At 31.9% G+C, this 22,875-nt stretch overlaps 1 protein-coding gene across 1 annotated transcript in view; it reads right to left on the reverse strand.

The window, feature by feature from the left end:
- alien (COP9 signalosome complex subunit 2 alien) overlaps window positions 1-9,965 on the reverse strand; it is a 71,775-nt gene extending 61,810 nt beyond the window's left edge. The window contains exon 1 of the mRNA XM_067282903.1: window positions 9,862-9,965. Within this exon, the coding sequence (XP_067139004.1) occupies window positions 9,862-9,915 (54 nt within the window). The 5' untranslated portion in view covers window positions 9,916-9,965. The remainder of the gene's footprint in view (window positions 1-9,861) is intronic.
- Window positions 9,966-22,875: the final 12,910 nt, after the last annotated feature.

Consider the following 22,875-nt stretch of genomic DNA (forward strand, 5'->3'; position numbering starts at 1 on the left):
AGTTTTATAATATAACTATATATTTAAAAAACAGAAGTAAAATAGTTTCAAATAATGTAGTTTTTACTACATATTTGAAAAAAATCAATTTTAAAATTTTATAAAGTCGCAAATCACACCTAAACACAAATTTTCCAGCAAATAAATGTAAAAAACTTACAGATCAAATGTTTACGACCAAAAATGTTCGATCTGTAAGTTTTTTACATTTATTTGCTGGAAAATTTGTGTTTAGGTGTGATTTGCGACTCTATATATACTGTTCCAGTTTTTGATGAAGATATATTTAGTATTTTAAAATTTTTCATTTTATAAAGCTACACCAACTGACATATAATATCGAGCTGTATATTGGAGATAATAATTATTGTAATGTATCAAGTTTTGTAAGATGTTTATATTTGCACATACATGCCTTGCCAGGTATGTGATGGCTGGCTGAGTGCCTTGTGTGGGAGTTTACAAGACAAGGGCACTAAATGCATTCCCAGTCAGCACCATAATAACTGACGATGGTTATAACAAAGTTAAATACACTGAAAGAGGAGATTGGAACAGAAGTCCGGGGAGCATAATTGGCAACGCATCCAGACTGCAAGTGGGAGTTGCAGGTTTGAGTTTGCTCCAGGCTGATTCTTTCCTTCCAGTTCAATCTAAAATTATTTAATTAAATTATAATTATTAAATTTAATATGAGATGGCACCTAACACCTCCTTCTAAAGCAGACATGTCAAACTCATATGATATTACAGGCCACATGATCTATTTTGTATTTCAGGAGCTGCATGTTTTCAATGTTAAAAAAATTAATAAAATATGATTTTTAGAATGATTATTTTATGTATTATGTATTTATTAGACTCAATGTATTGAATATTATACATACATAGACATTTTATATTTCATGTTATTTTTTAAACTTAAACTATAAATATTTTATACTTTTTATAAAAAACAAAAATAAAAGTTATAATAAGAAATAAACAAAATCACAGTTTAATATTACTTTTTAGAAGATATTTGACAATATTTTTCACAAAGCAAGTCATCAAAATTTGGTTGAATATATTGAGCTGATGCAATTTTTAAAATTGATGATAAATGTTGATTGGTTAATCTTAACCTTTCTGAATTTTTGTTATTTTTCATTAAAGAAAATAGTTGCTTGCATAAATAAGTGCTTCCGAACATAGCCAGTATACACATAACAAATAATAACATTTTAGGAAACTGATCTACAGATAAATATGTATAAAAATCTGGAATTGCAACTTCTATATATTTTTGCTTCAGCAAATTATCACATCGGATTTCAATTAATTCAATTTGTAAGTTTCATCAACAATTTCAATATCGATAGATAGAGGTGAAGAAAAAAGACATAATTGTAATTCACAGCTTTTAAAATCAGAAAATCTTTGATTGAATTCCATTTCTAACAATTTAATTTGGTGAGCATAATCTGTAAATTTTAATTTAGGTGATTTAATCAATAGACATTGACAGCTTTCGAAGTGAGACAAGTTTTCTTTTTCTATTTGTTTTTGCCAAAGTAATAATTTTTGTTTGAAAGCATTAATATTATCAAATAGCATTGTAACAACATGATTTTTGCCTTGAAACTTAAGATTAAGTTGATTAAGATGACTTGTAATATCAACTGAGAAAGCCAGGTCCTTTATCCATTGTCCATCTTTTAATTCAGCACATTCATAATTTTTTGTTTCCAAGAAAATGATGATTTCATCCAGCAATTTGAAGAATCATTTTAACACTTTATGACTCGAAAGCCATCGAATTTCGGTATAATATGGTATATCGGTGTATTCACATTCTATATCTTCCAGAAATGAAGCAAATTGACGATGATTAAGTCCACATGCTCAAATATAATTTACAATTTTGGTGACTATTTTTAAAATATGTCTGATATTTAAAACTTTGGAGCACAGTACTTGCTGGTGAATAATACAATGAAAATGTTCAAAATTATTATTACCATGCTGTTTGCATATTTCATTTAATCTTGCAACAACTCCTTTAGTAATACAGGTCATGGTAGGTGCACCATTAGTTGCAAGACAAACCAACTTTTCCAATGGTAACTTATACTTCTTCAAAGCTTCCATAAGTGCATCAAAAATATCAGCTCCAGTGGTTGTATTATGCATAGGAATGTTTTCCAAAAGTTCTTCACTTATTTTTAAATTAACATCGCATCTGCAAATAAAAATGGCCAGCTGAGCGATATTTCAAATATCTGTACTTTCATCAATTGCAATAGAGTAGGCTTGAAATGTTGATATTGTTGAATTATGCTGATTTCTCACATTCTCGGCTATTTCATCAACTCTGTTAGCTATAGTATTTCGACTTAAACGTACACTTTTAAATTTTTTTATTTGTGCAGGACATAATACATACTCACTTTTTGAACCTTTGTATCCAGTACTTTTTTACTCTCCACAAAACAAACGTTTTAAACAAACAAACTTCCGCCGCTTTAATTAAGCATTCACTAATAAATTCCCCTTTGGTAAATGGTTTCAATCTGCTTGCGATTAAATGTGATAATATATAACTAACTTTTACAGCAGCTGTATTGTCTTCAACAGATTTAGTGAATACACTTTGTTTTTGAAGAATTGATTTCAATTCCAACAATTTGTCTTCAGGAAGTATTGCAACATATTGGTCATAGTTTCTTTTATGATTTCTGTCATAATGCCTTTTAAAACTATATTTTTTAGGAACTGAAATAGAGTTTTTACATATCAAGTGTAATATTCTTGTTTTGGACACAAAAATATTGCAGTTCCCATTTTTCTTGAAAATTATGAAGTTCCTCTTCAATTGACCTTTTCTTACTCATTGTTCTTGAAGTTTGATTATATTTTTATTAAATAACTTTTTAGTTTAATATGAATAAAAACCAAAATCCACTTTAGAGTTCAAAATATTATTCGCAAACGATTGAGCAAACACTGCACTTTGTAACAACTTGTAGAGATGAAAACAACTTTCTTAATCAAGTTCGTTTGACCAACCTGCTTTCCTGCCATAACTCAACCTTTTTATATGGATTGAAGATAGGATTGATTGACCAATCAGCGCTTCGTAGCTCTGTTGGAGGTCAAGCGAAAATAGGTGACCAATCAGCGATCCTACTTTTGAAACCAACAACCGTTTCTCCAACATCGACCATTGCTTGTTTGAAAATAGAGAAAATGCAGGAATCATACATCAAGATGATTCTAATCCCAACAATGATGATACTCCGTGAACAGAATAACACAAAAACTACGAGTTGCAGATTCCTTTTTTTAACAAGTAATTTATTCTCGCCTTGAACTGGTTCTTTATCAGTTGATACCAACTTACAAAGCAAAACTAGAGTATTATACAATGGGCATTGGACCCTTTTTCTGAGCAATCAATTCCACGCAACGCAACAAATATCCATGAATTGACTTATAACTATAACTTATAACTAAAGAAAAAGAAGCAGAAAAAATAATTATCTAAGAATAGTAAGAAGGGGAAGAAGGAAATACCCAGGATTTTCGGCCTTGTGGTCTTGGATGGGTCACGGTCTCAGTCTTTTTTCTGAACAGTTCTTTTTCTGTTCCTTCCTTCTCTACACCTCAAACTTGGTGTCCTATAAATATCTTCCTTTCTAAGTTCTTTTGTGGAATGTTCTTATTATTGGAATATGAGCGGCTCCACATAGTCCCCAGCCTCTCTCTTCAGACCTGGAGCACTACCTTTGTATGTCTTCTCTCTCTGGAGTTCGAGCCAAAAGTGTCTCACCCTATTCCAGTGACCCCAGGGCATCTCCTCTCCTTTGTTTTCCCAGTCCACTTATCAGAAACGGTGACCTCACCCAAGGGTAAAAGGGTTAGAAAGGAAATTTCTAGAAGAGTTAGAACAAAGAAAGATTCTTAAGCCTAACATAATATAATAAAATATGTACAAATATCAGTGGCTGATGGCCACACAAACATGTGTCTTGTGTCCGATTAAATCGCTCCGCATTCTATCATGTTTCTGATCGTCTTGTGTTTTTATCTTCGTTCGGCTTCAGCCACTGCTTTTCATTTCACGCCTCGCACCAGCATGCAGCATCCCAAGTGATGACGCAACCACACGCAACGCCAGCATCAACCAAAAAGTTCAAACTTTCCAACTTCAAGCATCAAAGCTGGATATTTAAAAATTTTTTAAAAGTTTCGGCAGGCTGCAACCTATGTATTGGCAGGCTACATGTTTGACATGCCTGCTCTAGGGACATATTAATCAGTAATTCATAATTATTATCACCAATATATAGTCCTATATTATATGACAGTTAATGTAGCTTTATTGTAATGTAACAGGTTTCGTAAGATGTTTATATTTTTATGTTTTATTCATAAACTATAAAACAACCTCTTGTGAAAACAACAAAAAGCAAAAAACAAAATTATATACCAAACTAAAAAGAAAAACAGCAATGAAATAAAGAAAAGCTTTACAATGAACTAAAAATCATCAATCAAATATATTTTCAGAGCATCTTTATGAAAACACACAAAGACCCCAAGCTTCAGGAAACACTACAGTAAACAACAGCAGAATCAAGAGTTATAATAATTTGAATTTTTAATCAGGGATGTGAAGTCAGAATTAGAAACAATTTTGGTAGAGTTGGAGTCAGTAAAAAGATAACTTCAATATAAACTTAAACTTTTACTTAAACTATATAGACTTAAACATAGGTTATAAACAGTAATGAAGTTATAAATTTAAAAGTGATAAGACACTAAATGGTGCTCCGAGTTTGTCTATAAAATTTTGTATGGGCAAAGTGCAACTTTGTGGTGCAATATCTGCAAAATGGGTTAAATGTTCCAAAAAATGACTTATATACATGTAATCAGCACAAAAAACTGTACAAAAAGTAATTTTCTCCATTTTTGGCCAAAGTAGGCCTACATAGTCTAAAGTCAAATCTAGATGTTCACAAAGTACAAGGGCTTTGCCCTGCTGTAAAAAAAAGTATCAGGGCAGTATCCTGATATGCTCAGGCATGACTACAGTACTGCTTATAAGTCTAAAAAGTAGCTTGATGATTTATGTGTAGTGAGAAACTATCTTAAGTATTATTTCCTATTTTATTATGATTTATCATTACTGCAGGTTGAACTTCACTAATCCAGGATGCACTACTCTGTCAGTTTCAACGGTTTAGGATAGTTTCTGAACTTATCAACTTTAAAACACAAAGAATAATCTTATCCAATTTTTCAGCAAATATTTTAATCATTGGACAAACAGTCAGCCTACCTTATAAACCAACATCAGATCTACTGACTAAAAACTAACAAAAATTTCTATCATGCTAAATTGGAATGTCAAAGTATTCTATAACGATTCTAACATGCTGCAACACTGTAGTGTTAATTATTTTATACACTCAAACCTGTTTTTGTGCGGTCTATTTTTGTGCGATTTTTTATTTGTGTGATTTGTTTTGTGTGATTTTTGTGTGCGGTATATGAATTTCAATCAAATTGGTATACTGCACAAAAATAATTGCACAAAACACATTGCACGTATAAAAAATCGCACAAAAAAAGACCGCACAAAAACAGGTTTGAGTGTACGAAGTATTCTAACAATCAAGTAACCAACACCTTATTTGTTGCCAAGGGAGTTATTCTAACAATGCTTTTACAAATTTAAAAGTTAGAATTCCACATATTGTTCACATCTGCAACAGCTTACTTATAATGGCTGATGCTATTTTACAGGTACAGATATTACCATATTGCCATTTACCTTATGTTTCACTGATTCAGAAAATCAGTTACTCTGGCACCTGTCTGCACTCAAACTTGCTGAACTAGTGAGGTTCAATCTGTAACACATGTTGAACTTTCATGAATTAATTAGAGATTTCAAAAATGAGAAATTGGAGTGAGTGTCAGAATTTTAAAAATTCAGGAACCAGAGTCAGAAGTTTTATACATTGTTTCCATACATATCTATTCATAATTTGGACATAAAAATATTCTTACTATATAAATACAGATTATATCTTATATCCAAATAGCATATCAAATCTGTAGAGGGAACTGATTCTATTTATTGTGCAATTCAGTGAGAGAGGATACTAAACTCACAAATTCTTCCATCGTTTTCTTTTGTTATAGAATATAGAAGACATTTGAAGTATTCTACTATGTAAATTATGGCTAGAAATGACAAAAAGGGAAATTACTCTATAATTTACAGAATAAAACACAAATGTTGGGATAACAATCAAAATAAACAAAACCAGAAAGAGTGATAGTAATATACAATTATGTTGTACTGTAGAAACAATTTTCACTAATAAATACTGGTACATATAAGATTAAATATATCTTCCACAACCTTTAGATTTCTGGTACAAAATGAATATAGTCACTGAACTAACGGTTTTGATCTTTAACCAAGATCTTCATCAGGTTCTTTGTCGTTTGCAAATGACTATATTCATTTTGTACCAGAAATCTAAAGGTTGTGGAAGATATATTTAATCTTATGTGTACCGTATCTATTAGTGAAAATTGTTTAAGAGTTAATTATACAAAATTTATAATGTAAGATAAGCATAAGATTAAAAGAAAAGATGATTAAAATAAACAAAAACTTATAAACAAACAACAAAATAATGAAATTACTGCTTATGTGAAAGAAAAAACTATTTATATTTTATATATATATATATATATATATATATATATAAAATTATATATATATATATATATTATATTTATTAAATATATTATATATATTATTATTATATTATATAAATTATATATATATAAATTAAATTTTTGTTATATATATATATATATAACAAAAATTTAATTTGAGAATTTATAGATTATAGATTAAAAATTGAGGATATAAATGATGACAGTATTCTATATAGAAGTTCTAAAATGAAAAATGAAATAAGTTTTTTATATTCAAATAATAACATCTTAAAAAATATTAGGAAAATGTGTTAGAAAAATCTAAATTATAATTTTATACAGTATATTTAAAGTATAGGATTAATCAAATTTAAATTGAAAATATTCTTTTGTAAACTGAAAATTCTTTTGATATATTTCCTTAGAAAATATATCAAATATTAATATAAGAATACAAGAAAACAAAAAAAAAATGCAATTATGTATTTGTAACTAATCAGTACAAAGAATACTACTAGAGAAAGCATTTTTTTTGTTTTGTTACAGTTTTTCACTGTAAATGTTATATCCTATATAAGATAACATTAATCTAAGTTAATATAATCCATTTTCTAATTACTATAAAAATAACAGTTTTATAACATTAGATAATAGATTATAGATTTCTTTGACCACGGTGGTATGTTATTTTCAATTTTATTTGTCAAAAACTAATAGAACTTTTACACATATAATAAATATATGTTTAATTAAAATTTTAGGATTTTGTATATAAATTATTTAGTAATTTTGTACTGTATGTTTTTTATTTAATTTATTTATTTGCTTAATTTTATTTCAGTTATATTTTCATTTAGTTTGTTTTTGTGCTTGTATAATCATTTATTTTATTTATATATATTATTACCAAATTTTTATATTTATTTAAAAATTTACATGCTATTTTATATCATAAATCAAGTGATATATAAGTTACTCTTTTATAAGAGCATTTTAAGTTAAAAATATAGATTTGTGTAGGCCTATGTATGAATGTACACAAAATATTACATTCAAAAATTTAAGATCTTACATTCAAACAGAACTTGAATTTTTCTTTATAAAAATTTGTTTCAATGAATGAAAATGAAAGTAGAGAATTTAAAAAAGCAAATCTCAATAAAAAGCACTATTTACTTTTATATGTTTGTATAAAATAATACAGTACTATAATGTACTGTTATTCAAAATGCAAAAAATCCATTTAGTTTTTTTGAATTAGACAAATAGGCCTATAGATTAATAATATAAGTTTATATAAAAACAAAATTGCTGAAAGTATTAAATAAATTATTATTATTTTCTTTTATCAATTTACATATGCTATATCTGAATATGATACCAATAGCATCAGTAATTAAATTTTTAAAAATATAACAGAACTGCAAAATCTCACTTTGAAAAAATCAGTGTGTAATAAATATAAAAAGTTTACTTATTGTCACTGTTAAAAAGAAAAGAAAATTTTTAAATTTTCTTATGGAGTAGTTTATTCAAAAAAAGAAAAAAATCATGCTGACACAAGCTTGTGAACTACACATCAATCAGAAAAATTGAAAATATGATAATTCATTGTCAAAACACCTTTAATATCAATAAAGTACTTTTGATATTAATTAACTTTATTCAAAAAGCCATAAATATTAAAAACATTCTTAAACATTTTATTTTATGATAGAGATTTATACAATTTAAAAGCAAATCACCCAAAATTTAGTATGACACAGTAAACAAAATATGATATAAAATTCAATCAAATATTGTTAACATGCAAGAAAGTTGAACTATAAAGCTCCAAGAATAAAGTAAAGACAAAACTTTGTTAATTCTGATTTAAATCAGAACAAACAAATAATAATTTTTTTATATATACTTAGAAAATTTTTAAAGATATACCATATTTACTTGCATGTAGGACAAGGTGTGACTTTAAAGATCGAAATAAAGAAAATTAGATTTATTAATACAGTTCTAATTTTATTTCGCTTAATCACAAATACAATATCAAATGCATATAAATGCACACATTGTCCTGCAAAAATTACTGGCATTTTAATCTTTAAGAAAAAAATCTTGTAAAATCGACAACATAATTTGTTCACATAAAAACAATGGGAATCTTTTTTTTGCCAATTCTTAACGGTCGAATATACTCTCTGTCGATTACACTTACGAGTTTCTGCAAATTTCAATTTTTGAATATCGTTCATTTTCATGTGGGAATGAATTAAAACTTATATTGAGCTCCCGTGTGATTTTGGAATTTCAATTTGGAATTCAATTTGCTTTTCCTAACACTATTCATTTTTACTCCCAACAATACACAAGAACAATTCAAACGACCCAGATAAAATACTTGTGTTTTTAAACACCAGAGAGAGCATCTGGCAAAAAACAAAGCAAATATATGGTTCACAAAAACCCAAAGAATCCTTTGCTCGCACATATAGGACCACCTAGGTTTTCAAAGCAGTGAAAAATGAATTAAAAAAAACCTCATTTTATACGCAAGTAAATACGGTATTTATATCTTCTACTAATTTTACAAATAATATAATTGGAATCGAACACAGTATTAAACAATTGATTATGTTTCAAGTATGTAATTTTAATATCTTTTTATAAACTGACAAGTTATTAATTGATTAAAATAACTTTCTACTAGCATCAAAATGAATATATTATGATGTAAGTTTGATTTACAGTAATGTAACAGTAAGTGTTTTAAGTTTATATCACGTGAATGTAACAATTAAAATGTTTTATAAATACTTAATCTAATTGTTATTTGTTGAATGATGAAAGTAAGAAGAAATCTGATTTATTATTTTGTCAAGCATTTTTTGTAATTTTATTATGAAAATAATAAGGAAGGCGTTCATAATTTTTGATAAACAACATCCTTATCAGATACGTGAATTATATTGGAGAAAATTAAAATCTGTAGATTACCTACGAAGAGTTAAATAGGCTTAGCAAAAAATATTGAACAAAACATATTCTTTAAATATATTATGTTTGACGTTACGTGTACATAAGTAGCATAGATCCATATGTGTATTTTTGTACGGAAATACGATATTTATTACGACATACCAAACCGTAATCCTCTTCATCATCACATATAAAATCATCGTCTGCGTCCGACATGTTTACCCGGTGCTCGTTGCCTTCCGTTGCTAAGATGAACACATCGCTACCTACCGTACAAATCTCGGTTTAATTAAAAAAAAGAAAATAAAAATATATATATACACATATATATATATATATATTTTTTTTTTTTTTTTGCTAAATTAATAAAACTTCTACTGTTTACATTTCTTTTAAATATGGTATAAATTATTTTTGCTATCAAACTTTACAAAAAAAAAAAGTAAAATTAAAGAAAAAATAAATAAAAAGGCGATCGAACGTATACTTTCTAAAAAAATAAATGCAATCTTCAAATATATTTTCGTACGTAAAATAAATTTTTATAAAAAAATTTAAATGTTTTACAAATTTCTTTTAAAGTTTTAATTCCAATTTATCTTTCTCATAATTTATATGGTGCATAAATTGTTAAATTTGATTTTGCTCTTTCAATCCTCTCATCTCTAATAGAACACTTTTCTTGCCCATCGCGGATTCAGAGCTGGCTAAATTTAAGCCGATTGGGCCAATTTATCTCAATTGGGCACTGCTCCAGTGTAATCTATTTTATTCTTATCAAATACAATCAACAACACATTGCAACATACACCTAACACATCGACGGCCGGTTGGCCAAGCGGTCAAGGTGGCAGCCTACCGCTCTGAGGAACCCGTGATTGAATCCTGACGGCTCTAAGTCACCAGGAATTTTTCAGTCTAGATATAGTGTGCGCCCGTCCTTCACCACCCGGTCATCTCATTGTGGTTTTGGCCGAACCTGTAATGGGCTTACTAAGAGGCCCTTTTAGTGTCCACAGCAGGGCCGGATTTACATAAGGGCATTTGGGGCCTGTGCCAGGGCCCCCACAAAACTGAAAAAAAATTATGTTTAAACATAATTTTTTTTTATTACCGCGACAGCCTAGTGTGGCCTAATCATGAGGGCAACAGGCAGAGATAACCAAACCCGGGAAAAAACCTATGAAACATCGGAAAATTTCGGGAAAAAATTTCACATAGGTATTTTTCAGTTAAATTAAAATACTGTAATTAGTTTTACACAATAAAATATATGTATGTTTACAATAACCTTACTTTTAAATGAAATTTACAACTTCCTAGTTCGAATCTAATTGAAAGTACAGTATTTTGTGTAAATTTTCTAAATCATCAAATTTGCCTACTCTTAAAGGGGGACCCCCACCGAATTTGTGCCCAGGGCCCCTGGATTGGTAAATCCGGCCCTGGTCTACAGGATGAAAAGAGTTAAAAAAAAACACATACACACACATTACAAGGTTTATAGTGAAGAACAACTTTAATTTTATTCTGAATTCTTAAAATATCTTTATATTTTGAAACGTTTTTTACTGTATTTGAAATAAATATATTAATTGATGGGGATACTATAGATTACTATCTATGGAATTTCGGGACTTTGAGTATATATCTGAACTGAGGGGACCGAGACGAGTTCAACGATACCCTACTTTTGGACCGGAGACGAAAAATAAAAAAGTTATCATACTTTTTTCCAGCGATCGCGCGATGATAAGGAGTCGCGTCGCTCTCTCCGCTAGGTCGGCCTCGCTATCGCGATCGGGAGTCGCGTCGCTTACCGTTAAAATTGCCTTTAGTAGACGTTTCCCCCTTTTTTTACTTTGTTCAATAACTACCGTGAATCAATAACTAGTGACGTTTAGCACATGGCGGCCTGCCGGCGGCTCCCCTCCGGGAGGTCAGTCGAGAGCACGAACAATCGGAACGGCTGCCACGTTCGCTGCCATAAGTAACATTAACCGAAATGGCGATCGCGCGATGATCGGATGTCGCGTCACTCTCTCCGCTATCGTATCGCGTGTTTAACCACAGCCTACAATAGTCCGACGTCATGGTTCGCAGACCTTACCGCAAGATGGCAGTACTAGCAACTATGGTGCCGTCTTCAAGAGAGCATTAAAAAAGTATGGTAAGTGAAAAAGTATGATAACTTTTTTATTTTTCGTCTCCGGTTCAAAAATACGTCCCCTGAGTTCCATTATACAGTAGTGAACCGAAAATCGGAATCAATTGGGGACTGGGGCTGTTCAGATTAGGGATTTGTTCCGATTACGGTTTATGTACGAAAAAATATATTAACCTGTCCGATGTTCAAATTTTTCTTCGTTGCGTGTCGCTTCCTGTTGAATTTTTCTCCGTTGAGTGTCGCTTCGTGTTGAATTTTCGTTGATTTTAAACGCCTAACGAAAATTTTTATAATAATAATCGAGGCTATTGTACCGTTAAAAATTATTTCTGCATTTTGTACAAACAAAATAAATATATTGAAAAATATAAAAACATGAAAATTATACTTTAGAAGTAAAGTATCAAAAACGTAATTTTTGACGTTTTTTTTTTTAAACTAAAGTATACTTTAGTATCAAAAACGTTCGATTTAGCACGACACAGTCCGACTGAAAATCGTGCCGATTACCGGCGATTCCAATTACCGGGGTGCCGATTTACGAGTCTCTACTGTATAATCAAAGTCCTGAAATTCCATAGGGGATACACCCAATCTATAGTAAACCCTAATTGATTTATAAAATAGAATTAAAAAGTTAAAAAGATAAGCATATATATGCATGTGATACCTTTTAAATACGTATAAATCTAAAATTTTACATTATCATGTGATTAGATTATTGTAATTCATCTACCTGCATATACACATCTCTAATGAAACTCGTAGGCCTGTACAGGTAACCCCCGTATAGCACGGTACTTCTATAGCACGGATTTGCTCAAAATTGGGAACATTCCCCGTATAACACGGTTCTTTTATAGCACGGGTTCATTCTAACACGGTTCGGAAATTAAATAAAACTCTTGTACAACATGAAATGTAATAAAAACTGTTACTAGTTAATGATACTCATGCTGAGATCATCATATAGGATGAATAATCCTCTGGTAAAATAATAAATAAGCATTTTCACCCATGAAAAAAAATCTATATAAAGCTGAAAAACCGGATTTTATCAATGTATGACAAAAGTGGGCACTAGGGCGCCCCTAGCAAGTATTTAAATTAACAATATAAATTATTTTTTATTTTTACAGTATAATATTCAGTATATTGTTATTTTTATTTGTAATTTTGTATTTGCCTTTCGACTTGTGAATAATAAATCCGATTTAAAGAAGGATTTAACAGCATGTTTTTAATTCTTGGAACCTAACCCCCCTTTTCGCACTAGTTCTTTGTTTCGTGTAACACGGATTCGCATAACACGGCAATTTTTTGGAACGTAACTCCCGTGTTATACGGGGGTTACCTGTATTTAGAATTAAGTATTTAAGTTTTACTTATATAAATCTAGATAATTACGACCGATGAATATATGCATATTAGTTATAAATCCTACACGCACAAGAATGATATGATACAAGTGAAGTTTGTTATTTTTGACAGGTATAATGTGATGTCTGCTGAATATATTATGACAATTATAAGATTTACATTTGTGGCCGCCAGTGCCAGAGATCCCAAACACTGCCCTGGCAACACTTGCCAACGAGAGTTGGCTGGCAACGTGAAAAAAAGGAGGCGCGAAAATTCGCGGGGATTTTGCCTGGGTGTTGGCCGAGGATGTCGGTGACAGTTCTCACCTTTTTAATAAAGTTTTTTGTTACTGTTTGAGTTTGTCTGCTTAGTTCTAAAGATCAGTAGGATCGAATGACAAACATTAAATACAGTATGCTTTACTTTTTATCAGTTCAGTAATAGATGCCACTTTTAATTTTTCGTTGTATTTTTAAGATTTTGTAGTTTTTATAAATATGGATAAAGGACTAAGGAATATCGAAAGAAATATTTAAGTAACAGAAGAGGACTGCACAACCAAGGTAAAGAAAGCTGTAAATTGGATACCGACGGCGCGGCAAAGTTAAGGCGACATTCAACGTCAACGACTGCTGCCATCAATCGCCTTTGACTTTGGCAGTTAAAATGAGTGATTAGTTGAACCTGTCGACGACGTTCAATATCTCTTTCATTTTACAATTCGTGTGCATCCGCCTAAGCAAAAAAGAGATATGTTTGCTTTTATCTCAGAAAATGTAGAAAATAAAGTAGAGCCACAACACAGTAAAGATGATGACATTACAGAAAGCCACTCCGAAGAAATTAAGTTTATTATAGATTTTATATCTCTGAGATTGTAGACCTTGGCTGTGAATTTGGTGCACCGAAAAAAATGTTTATAATGGACCCAGAATCTATCATGGCCGGCCCTGATACGTTTCAGTCAGATCTATAATGAAATAATAATTTTTGTTCTTCATTTTTCCTCTGGTTTGGAATTTTCATATGCAGGTTAGTTCCTGAAAATTTCTGAACCGACCTGGACTTGATAATGGGTTACCATGAGAGCGACAAGGTGGCGCATCCTGGTCATCCAACTGTTTATTAATACAAAAGATCCTAATCTTTTTCGTGTAACGTCCTCTTTTAAAAAAGTATTTTTTCTGTCGACCCATTCAAGCGGCCGGATGGCCGAGCGGTCAAGGTTAGCAGCCTGCCGCCCTGGGGGACCCGGGATCGAATCCGGACGGGTCGAGAAAATCCCCAGGAATTTTTCGGGGGGTGGTCCGTCCGGATATGTCGGGCCCCGTCCCTCACCACCCGGCCGCCTCATTGTGGGCCTGGCCGAACCCATAATGGGCTTGCTATAAGAGGCCCTCTTAGTGCCCACTGGGCGGAAAGAGTTACAAAAAAAAAAGAAAAAAGAAAATGTCGACCCATTCAATGTTATGTACTATATATATTATACATATTATATTATATATAATATTATCTCTTATATAATTATTAAAAGACATTTATTTAAGAGCATGAAGAAAAATGTGTAAAATTTTAAATATTTGCAAAGTCTTAGCTATCCCCGCAAACTTTCATCGACCCCCGAAGGGTCAATACCGACCCCGTCAAGAAAGCCGGACTTAATACAATAGAATGTATTTAACAAAATATTTCAGTTTTAGAATTAATAAATCACAGGAGGGATAATCGTAAATTAATTATCAGCAGTTTATAATAAATTTAAATTTGATTTTTTACTCGACTTTTTCAACGAAACACCAATACACTTTGGGTTTTCAACGTCAAACGGCATAAGAAATGCAGCAGCGGCCGAATGGATAAAAATGGAACAAGCAGCTCTTCGCCTGCCGTTTGTCATTAGCAGACAAACGACAACCCAGAACTCACCATGTGGAGGTGGCTGCTTCAGAGTTCCACCAAGAGTTGGAAAGAATCCAACTCCATAAGTGACCAACATCACTTGTCGAGTCGAGTTCTTCCTAACTCGCACGATGAAAATATTCATAATTACGTCTGAATACTCCAAATTCAGCTATTCGAAACTCACCGTATTATCACTATCTAAACTAAGGGATGCAATATTACAACTAGTAGTAAAGAAAGATGGAAATCTATAAATACACCTGGTCGTAATATAATTCACGTTGGGGCCACAAAATTTATTTCAATCTCATACCGAACTTCATTAAAAAAAAACAAAAAAAAAAGAAAGAAAAAAATACTCACCCTGCGCGGGATTTAATAAAGTGGGACACAGAAAGCTCTCTCCATCTCTGATCGGCTTCTTCACTCCAGCGAGCCCTATAGATGCGGGACACAGGAAACCTTCTCCACCTCTCCTGTTTTCGACCGAGCGGGCCTTAAAACCCTGTGCCCCGCATCTTTAAGGTCCGCTGGGACAACTGTTCTCGTCCGAGCGGGCGTTAAAAATACGGGACACAGGGCGACTTCTCAGCCTCTGGTCAAATCTCCTGTCTTCGTCCGAGCGGGCCTTATAGATGCGGGACACAGGGAGTTTTCTCAGCCTCCGGTCAAATCTCCTGTCTTCGTCCGAGCTGGCCTTAAAGATGCGCGTCACAGGGAGCCTTCTCCGGTCAAATCTCCCGTCTTAGTCCGAGCGGGCTTTAAAGATGCAGGGCACAAAGATTTAGTTTGAGTAAAAAGTAACTCGAGTAAAAAGGCCGACGGGAGATTCCATCTCTTTACTCCAGCGGGCCTAAGAGAAAGGTGACACAAAGAGCCCTTTCTGCGTCCTGTACATTACCGAAGTTTACTTAATCGCAATTTTTTCGCGAAATCTCAAAGAAACGCAGAACTTTCGAACAAATTTACGCTTAATAATAATTACCTACAATAGAAAAAGCCAACAATACATTCTGTCAATTCGTTAGTATTGTTAGAATGTAATTGTTTAGAACGCGTGTTAGTATTGTTAGAATGTATTGTTTAGAACGCGTGATTCATTAGGATCCCGTCATATTTTTATGTCGTGTTACGAAAAAACATTAATCAGTTTGAAATATTTTAGAAAAGATCATTTTATTAAAATAATATTCATAGAAACAGAATCACTTTCAGTTTTTTAAGTTAAAATAATGCTTTTTTTCCTAATACTGTAAATAAAATTATAGGAATATCGAATCATTCATTTATTCTAAAATAATGTTATTCTGTATTTTTGAAAATCCAAAGAGGAATTTGTAATGATTGTCGCCCTTTCCACCCAAGATAATGCTACCAGAATGTCTTAATTCACAAATTTCAGAAATTTTCGACAAAAGGTGCTTAAGCTTCAAAGTGGTGAACAAAATTTCTGAAATTTTGCAGGTGGTTTGATTATTAGGGTAATCGATGATATTAAATTTTGGCGGTTAAAGGTCGCGGGGGCGGAAAGATAATGAGGGTCGTGTGAATCTCCGGTTGGGTCAGACTTAGTGACGATTTTACTCGTTATTAGCATTTACAATTTTTGTAAAACCAATCACTACCCTCAAAAGTAAGGTTTTTGTCATCTTATAATAATTAATAATATAAAAACATTGTTTTCACAACAAAATCTCATAAAAGATGGCACGAGACAGGAATGTTATTTTTTAAAATAACATTGCATAACACACGCAACTCATTGTAGGGATTTCTTTCGGCTTTTCTGAGTTGAAATCGTCGAAATTGGCAAAAATCTCTGAAGGTCAAAGTTGATACGATTCCAATACTTTACCGTGTTATATACACAAGAAGCCGACAAAGTAAGTTGGAAGATTGGTTCAAGTTGCCTACAAACCAATAAAAATGACAAGTTAAACCAATTAAGAATACTTATCTTATAAATCATTTTGAAATGATATAAAAATGGTTATAAATCTAATTATAATTTTTTCAATAATCTGGATAACGTAAGAATTTATATAATATAAACTTGCTATTTATGTTTAATATTTAACCCAAATCAAACGTTTATAGTTAAAAATTAAACTAAACTTTGGCGAATTTTGTTATAAAAAGTACAGGTATTTCTTATATCGAAATAAACAATTGTATTCAGTGTGCTTAATTAAAATTTTCTATTTGATGATAAAGTTTAACATTTAGAAAAAGTGGGATTACCCTCAAAAGTCTTGTATGCGCTTTACCACTGCCGTAATCTACCTCTGGCGATCTGGCTCTTTTTACGTAATTTAACGTGACAATGATATAAGCAAGTAACTTAGTTCTATCATCGATTAATCGATGATGGAACTAAATTTTGGATAGGGTATCAAACTCTACTTCGATATTTCTTTTCTCCACACATCTTGTGTTCTTTTTGTCTGATGCATTTTTTCGTAACCAAATTCTTCCAATCATTGATAATTCTGTGTTTATAAACTTGGCCATCTCGAATATTTTAACTCTTTCCGCCTTGTGGTTACTGATAGGTCCTTATTTAACAATCCCATTATGAGTTCGGCCAGGCCCACAATGGGACGGCCGGATGGTAAGAGACGGGGATCGACATATATCGTCAGATCACCCCCGAAAAATTCCTGGGGATTTTTCGACTCGTCCGGATACGATCCCGGGTTCCCCAGAGAGCGATAGGTGCCACATTGACCATTCGGTCAATTGTAGATCCATAATGAAATAATAAAGTGGGGGTGGGCCACTCTCACCGTATCCACCATTATAGTGAATTACACACATCATGAATAAATTTACATTTACTTATTTTTATCCAGTTTTGGAGTGAGGATTGTGATGAGCTGCGACCAGCCCTTAAAACATCATCGTCAGGTTTAATACAGTATTATAAATGTTCCAAAGTGAAACGTACCGTTTTCGAATATTTTACATATTTAAAATTCAAAAAATAATTTAACTTTAAAATAAATTGAAAGAGGTGTGTATATTAAATAAATAAACAAATAAAACATAGAAAACAAAGCTAACTATAAAGAAACATGATTTAAGGTTTTTAAGTCCCATTCTTTTTTCTATTATATATTTCCACGCTGTTGGAAGCTCATTAGCATCCCTAGCATTTAGGCAACGGTTTTTCATTTCACTTTTATAAATTTTCACCTTTTCCATCTCCAACGCAATGGATGGAGAGTGCACCGTTTTGACGACTTTAGCTTCTTCCTTAATCGCTTATTTAGTCTGCGCCATAATTGCTAATATTGTGTTGTGGTGTTGTGTCGTTTGTCAACGTTGTATCTATGTTTTCGTAGACGTACCGCCAGGTTTCTTCTAGTCACACCCACAAAAAAAAGAATGGGATTTAAAAACCCTTAAATCATGTTTCTTTATAGTTAGCTTTGTTTTCTGTGTTTTATTTGTTTATTTATTTAATATACACACTTCTTTCAATTTATTTTAAAGTTAAATTATTTTTTGAATTTTAAATATGTAAAATATTCGAAAACGGTACGTTCCACTTTGAAACATTTATAATATTAAACCTGACGATGGCCTATATTAGATAGGTTGAACACTTTCTAATTCTAACAGATCACAGCAACGAGCTATCTCGTTAAATCACAGACTATATACCTATAGCAACCGCTATTATGTAGTTCGCGCTAATACCGCTAGGTGTCAGATCGATCGTTGGCACAAGCTAGAGTACCTAGATATCGGTACTCTTTTTTTTTTTTTTTTTTTTGTAACTCTTTCCGCCCAATGGGCACTAAGAGGGCCTCTTATAGCAAGCCCATTATGGGTTCGGCCAGGCCCACAATGGGGCGGCCGGGTGGTGAGGGACGGGGACCGACATATCCGGACGGACCACCCCCCGAAAAATTCCTGGGGATTTTTCGACCCGTCCGGATTCGATCCCGGGTCCCCCAGGCGGCAGGCTGCTAACCTTGACCGCTCGGCCATCCGGCCAGATATCGGTACTCTAGCACAAGCGAATTGAAGGCGAAACAAGTTATAGGAAATCTACTCAAGTACAGTACCTCAATTTATATTATATGATTATATCTCGTACAAGAATGCAATGGAAGTTTGTATAAAATTGCTTTGTTAAAATCCCAGGAGAATAAGTGCCATTGCAATGAGGAAAAGAGAGGAGAAATCTGTGGGTCCTCACAAAACAGTAGTAGTTACTCGGCCGGATGGCCGAGCGGTCAAGGTTAGCAGCCTACTGCCCTGGGGGACCCGGGATCGAATCCGGATGGGTCGAAAATCCCCAGGAATTTTTCGGGGGTGGTCCTTCCCGATATGTCGGTTCCCGTCCCTTACCACCCGGCCGCCCCATTGTGGGCCTGGCCGAACCCATAATGGGCTTGCTATATGAGGCCCTCTTAGTGCCCACAGGGCGGAAAGAGTTATAAAAGAAAAAAAAAGTACTAGTTACTCTATAAAATTCGTTAAGAAAAGACCTAAAAACATTGGTTCTATTGTTTTTGCACTATGGGAATATTATTACAGTGATTAAGTGAAAATCGATATCTGACCGATTATTCTCATATCATTTTGATTTTTTCCTCCCTACTCTTTCCTCCCTGTAGGCACTAAGAGGGCCTCTTTTTTCAAGCCCATTATGGGTTCGGCCAGGCCCACAATGGGGCAGCCGGATGTGATGGACGGGGCCAGACATATCCGGACGGACCCCCCCCCGAAAAATTCCTGGGGATTTTTCGACCTGTTCAGATTCGAACCCGGGTACCCCAGAGCGATAGGCTGCCGCCTTGACCGCTCGGCGTCCACATTATTTTGAATGAAGTACATGAAAGATTTTCTGTTTATAGTCTTAAAAGATTAAGAAATTTTAGTAAAAAAAAGAAAAGATTTGAAATTGATATTGTTTGCTAATAAGGAAACGATGTTTTTCATCTTATTTTAATAATTGTACTGTAATTAAAGTATTTATTTATCTGAGATTATCCTATCAAAAAATACATGTTAGAAGATACAATTGAGATACTAGATTTGTCAGAGATGTTTAATTTTCGTATAAAACATGAGAATCGCTTTTCCCTTTTACCTAAAAATGAAGTAAAAATTCTGATGAAACAATTAGAATTCAAAAAGAATGGGATGAAGAAACTAATTTTGATTTAGTTCTACTACTTTTAAAGTATATTTTTGATCAAGAAGACGAGGGAACAGTTTCCATATTTCTTTCATATTAGGAAGAGATTATTTTCTTACATAACAAATTTAAAGATGATACATTTTATGGTCCATCTTATCTATTGATACTTTTCATTCTTATGCTGCAACAGACCAGCAAGAGAAAATTTTTAACACCCTTCCAAATAGCATAAGAAAAATTGTAATTGCAAAAACAAGCATAACTATCGACGATATCGTTTTTGTTATAGATTGTTGTAAAATGAAAACTAACATTTACGATGCAATGACAAATAACCAATCTCTTGATCACAAGAATAAATACCTGTACTCAATCGTATTGGTTCGCAAGAACAAATGCACAACGAAGCAGAAGAGAATCAAGTCTGGCAAGTGTTATCCTGTTTATACAATGGCAAAAGAATTGGAATTGGATTATCAACAAATCTCAGAAATTAGAAATTTTGATACTGAAAATTAAATTACTGAGATTAGGTGATATTAGTAAATGTTTATGTAAAGGCTTGGATGCACAGTATAGTATAGTACCTAATTCCAAATTAATTTGTATGGTAATAGAAATGTTAAAAGTAGTATATGGCTTGGATAAAAATGAAAATTTAACATATTTGCGATTCATTTTAATCGAGCTACCATTAGATCTTTAATTAGGTAAAATTCTCTTATGAAGAGCGATATTTTCCTGCTTAGATCCAATTATAATAGCAGTTATTGCGGTATTATATTATATAAATTCACTTTTGATATCCTCAAGCAAAGAAGAAATAAATAAAATAAAAAAACACTGTTTGAATTTATGAAAAATGGAAAAATTCAGAAAATTGAAAACATTTTTAAGAGAAATTATCTTTTGAAAAAACGGTGCACTGTAAATCGATTCAAAAGCTTTTTCCATTTTTACAGAAATCTTGGTTAGTGTATTATTATAAGTTAAAAATTTCAAAAATCTTTATTTACGATATTACAGTAATTATTCCAATGATTCTATTTCTCTTTGGCTCAGTTACCAAAAATAAATAAATAAATAAAAATAAATATGAAAGCAAAAAAAAAAATATTGTAACTATGAGTAACTGGATTAATATAGATTGTTTAAATGAGGATATGCAATTGTTAAAAGAAATTCGTCAAGGAGTTTTAGCGTTTTAAGAAATTTTATTAGAAATAGAGAGACCATGCATTGGGATGGAGAGAGAAAAGAGGAGACATTTCTCGAAAATTTAGTGTAAGTTATTTGTTCGGAATAATGCGAGTCGAATTGACTTTGTTAAGTTTGTTTAATTTCTTAATTTAAACTGGCGATTTATATTTTTTTGTACTGCTTATTTATTTTAAAATTATTAAATTGTTTTTGCGATTTACTTATTGTGTTTGAAATAAAGTTAAGAAAAGAATGTAGCAACCAGTGGCGCAGCCAGGGCCAAGCGGCCCTGGCACTCTCCAAAATAAAAGGGAAAGGAACACTAGTAAATTTTCAAAAAATATTTTTTTAGTTAAAATTCATGTTTTATTTATATTATGTCGTCTAATTCTATTTCTATATTACTTATGAATTAGCGCCCACACGTAAGGTGGGAATTTTATTGAATTCTCATTAAAAAAACTTTTATCTGTTCAACTCGGTCCCCCAAGATTAAATCTTGAGTGCGCCAGTGGTAGCAACTAAATCTACATTTGATAACTTTAAGAACGTTTTTTCTCGTCGCAGTTTGGAGGAATTTTTAAATTTATAATGTTTTGAAACTAACTCGAAAGATATGTAATCGTAAAATAATAGGCCTCTAATAATATACAGTATTCAATTAATTAATATTGAGATGTTAAAGTTTTGATAGTATATCACAGTTACTCCTGTAGTGTAAGCATATCAAACTCGAGGTTTATGAAAGCCCGGTTAAAGAGCAAGGCTGTATTTAAAATATTAAGTATTTAATATTCGAAAATTAAATCTAATGAAAAGTATATCATACATTAGGTACTGTACGTGCCTGATGAAACGACTTTAATACAGCTGATGACGGAGTCCGTTTCATTTGAAACTAGTTATCTCATTAATTTTTTAAACTAATTGTATCCTTAACAGGTAATTTTTTCAATTAATTTTGTAGAAATAAAGAAAAATATCATAGTAATTAATTTATTGACTATTTTTTGTTTGGTGGATCTGTTTATGCAACACTACTTTGAGTTCATTCTCACAACTATATTTGTTATGGGGTTTTTCTTACATAATTTATTGTTATTTGTAAAAAGAAAGAAATTAAAAGGAAAAAATATTAAGCAGTCGTCTAATATAAATTCGTTATTATGATATGGACCTATGATTACGCAACGCGCTGTATAAACGATCGCACCGATTAAATCAAAATATTTAATAATATTTTTAAAATTAAATAAAAGCGATAATTTATTTAAAAATTTGTATTATTAATTTAAAATAAAACGAATAAAATAATATTAATTTAACATAAGTATATTTTGTTTTGATGTTAATTTTAGCTTCGGATGTCGATGTTTCGTCCGTTTTTTTG

Source organism: Centruroides vittatus, unplaced genomic scaffold (genome assembly GCF_030686945.1).
Source record: "Centruroides vittatus isolate TY-2023 unplaced genomic scaffold, ASM3068694v2 contig_971, whole genome shotgun sequence".
Lineage (NCBI taxonomy): Eukaryota > Metazoa > Arthropoda > Arachnida > Scorpiones > Buthidae > Centruroides > Centruroides vittatus.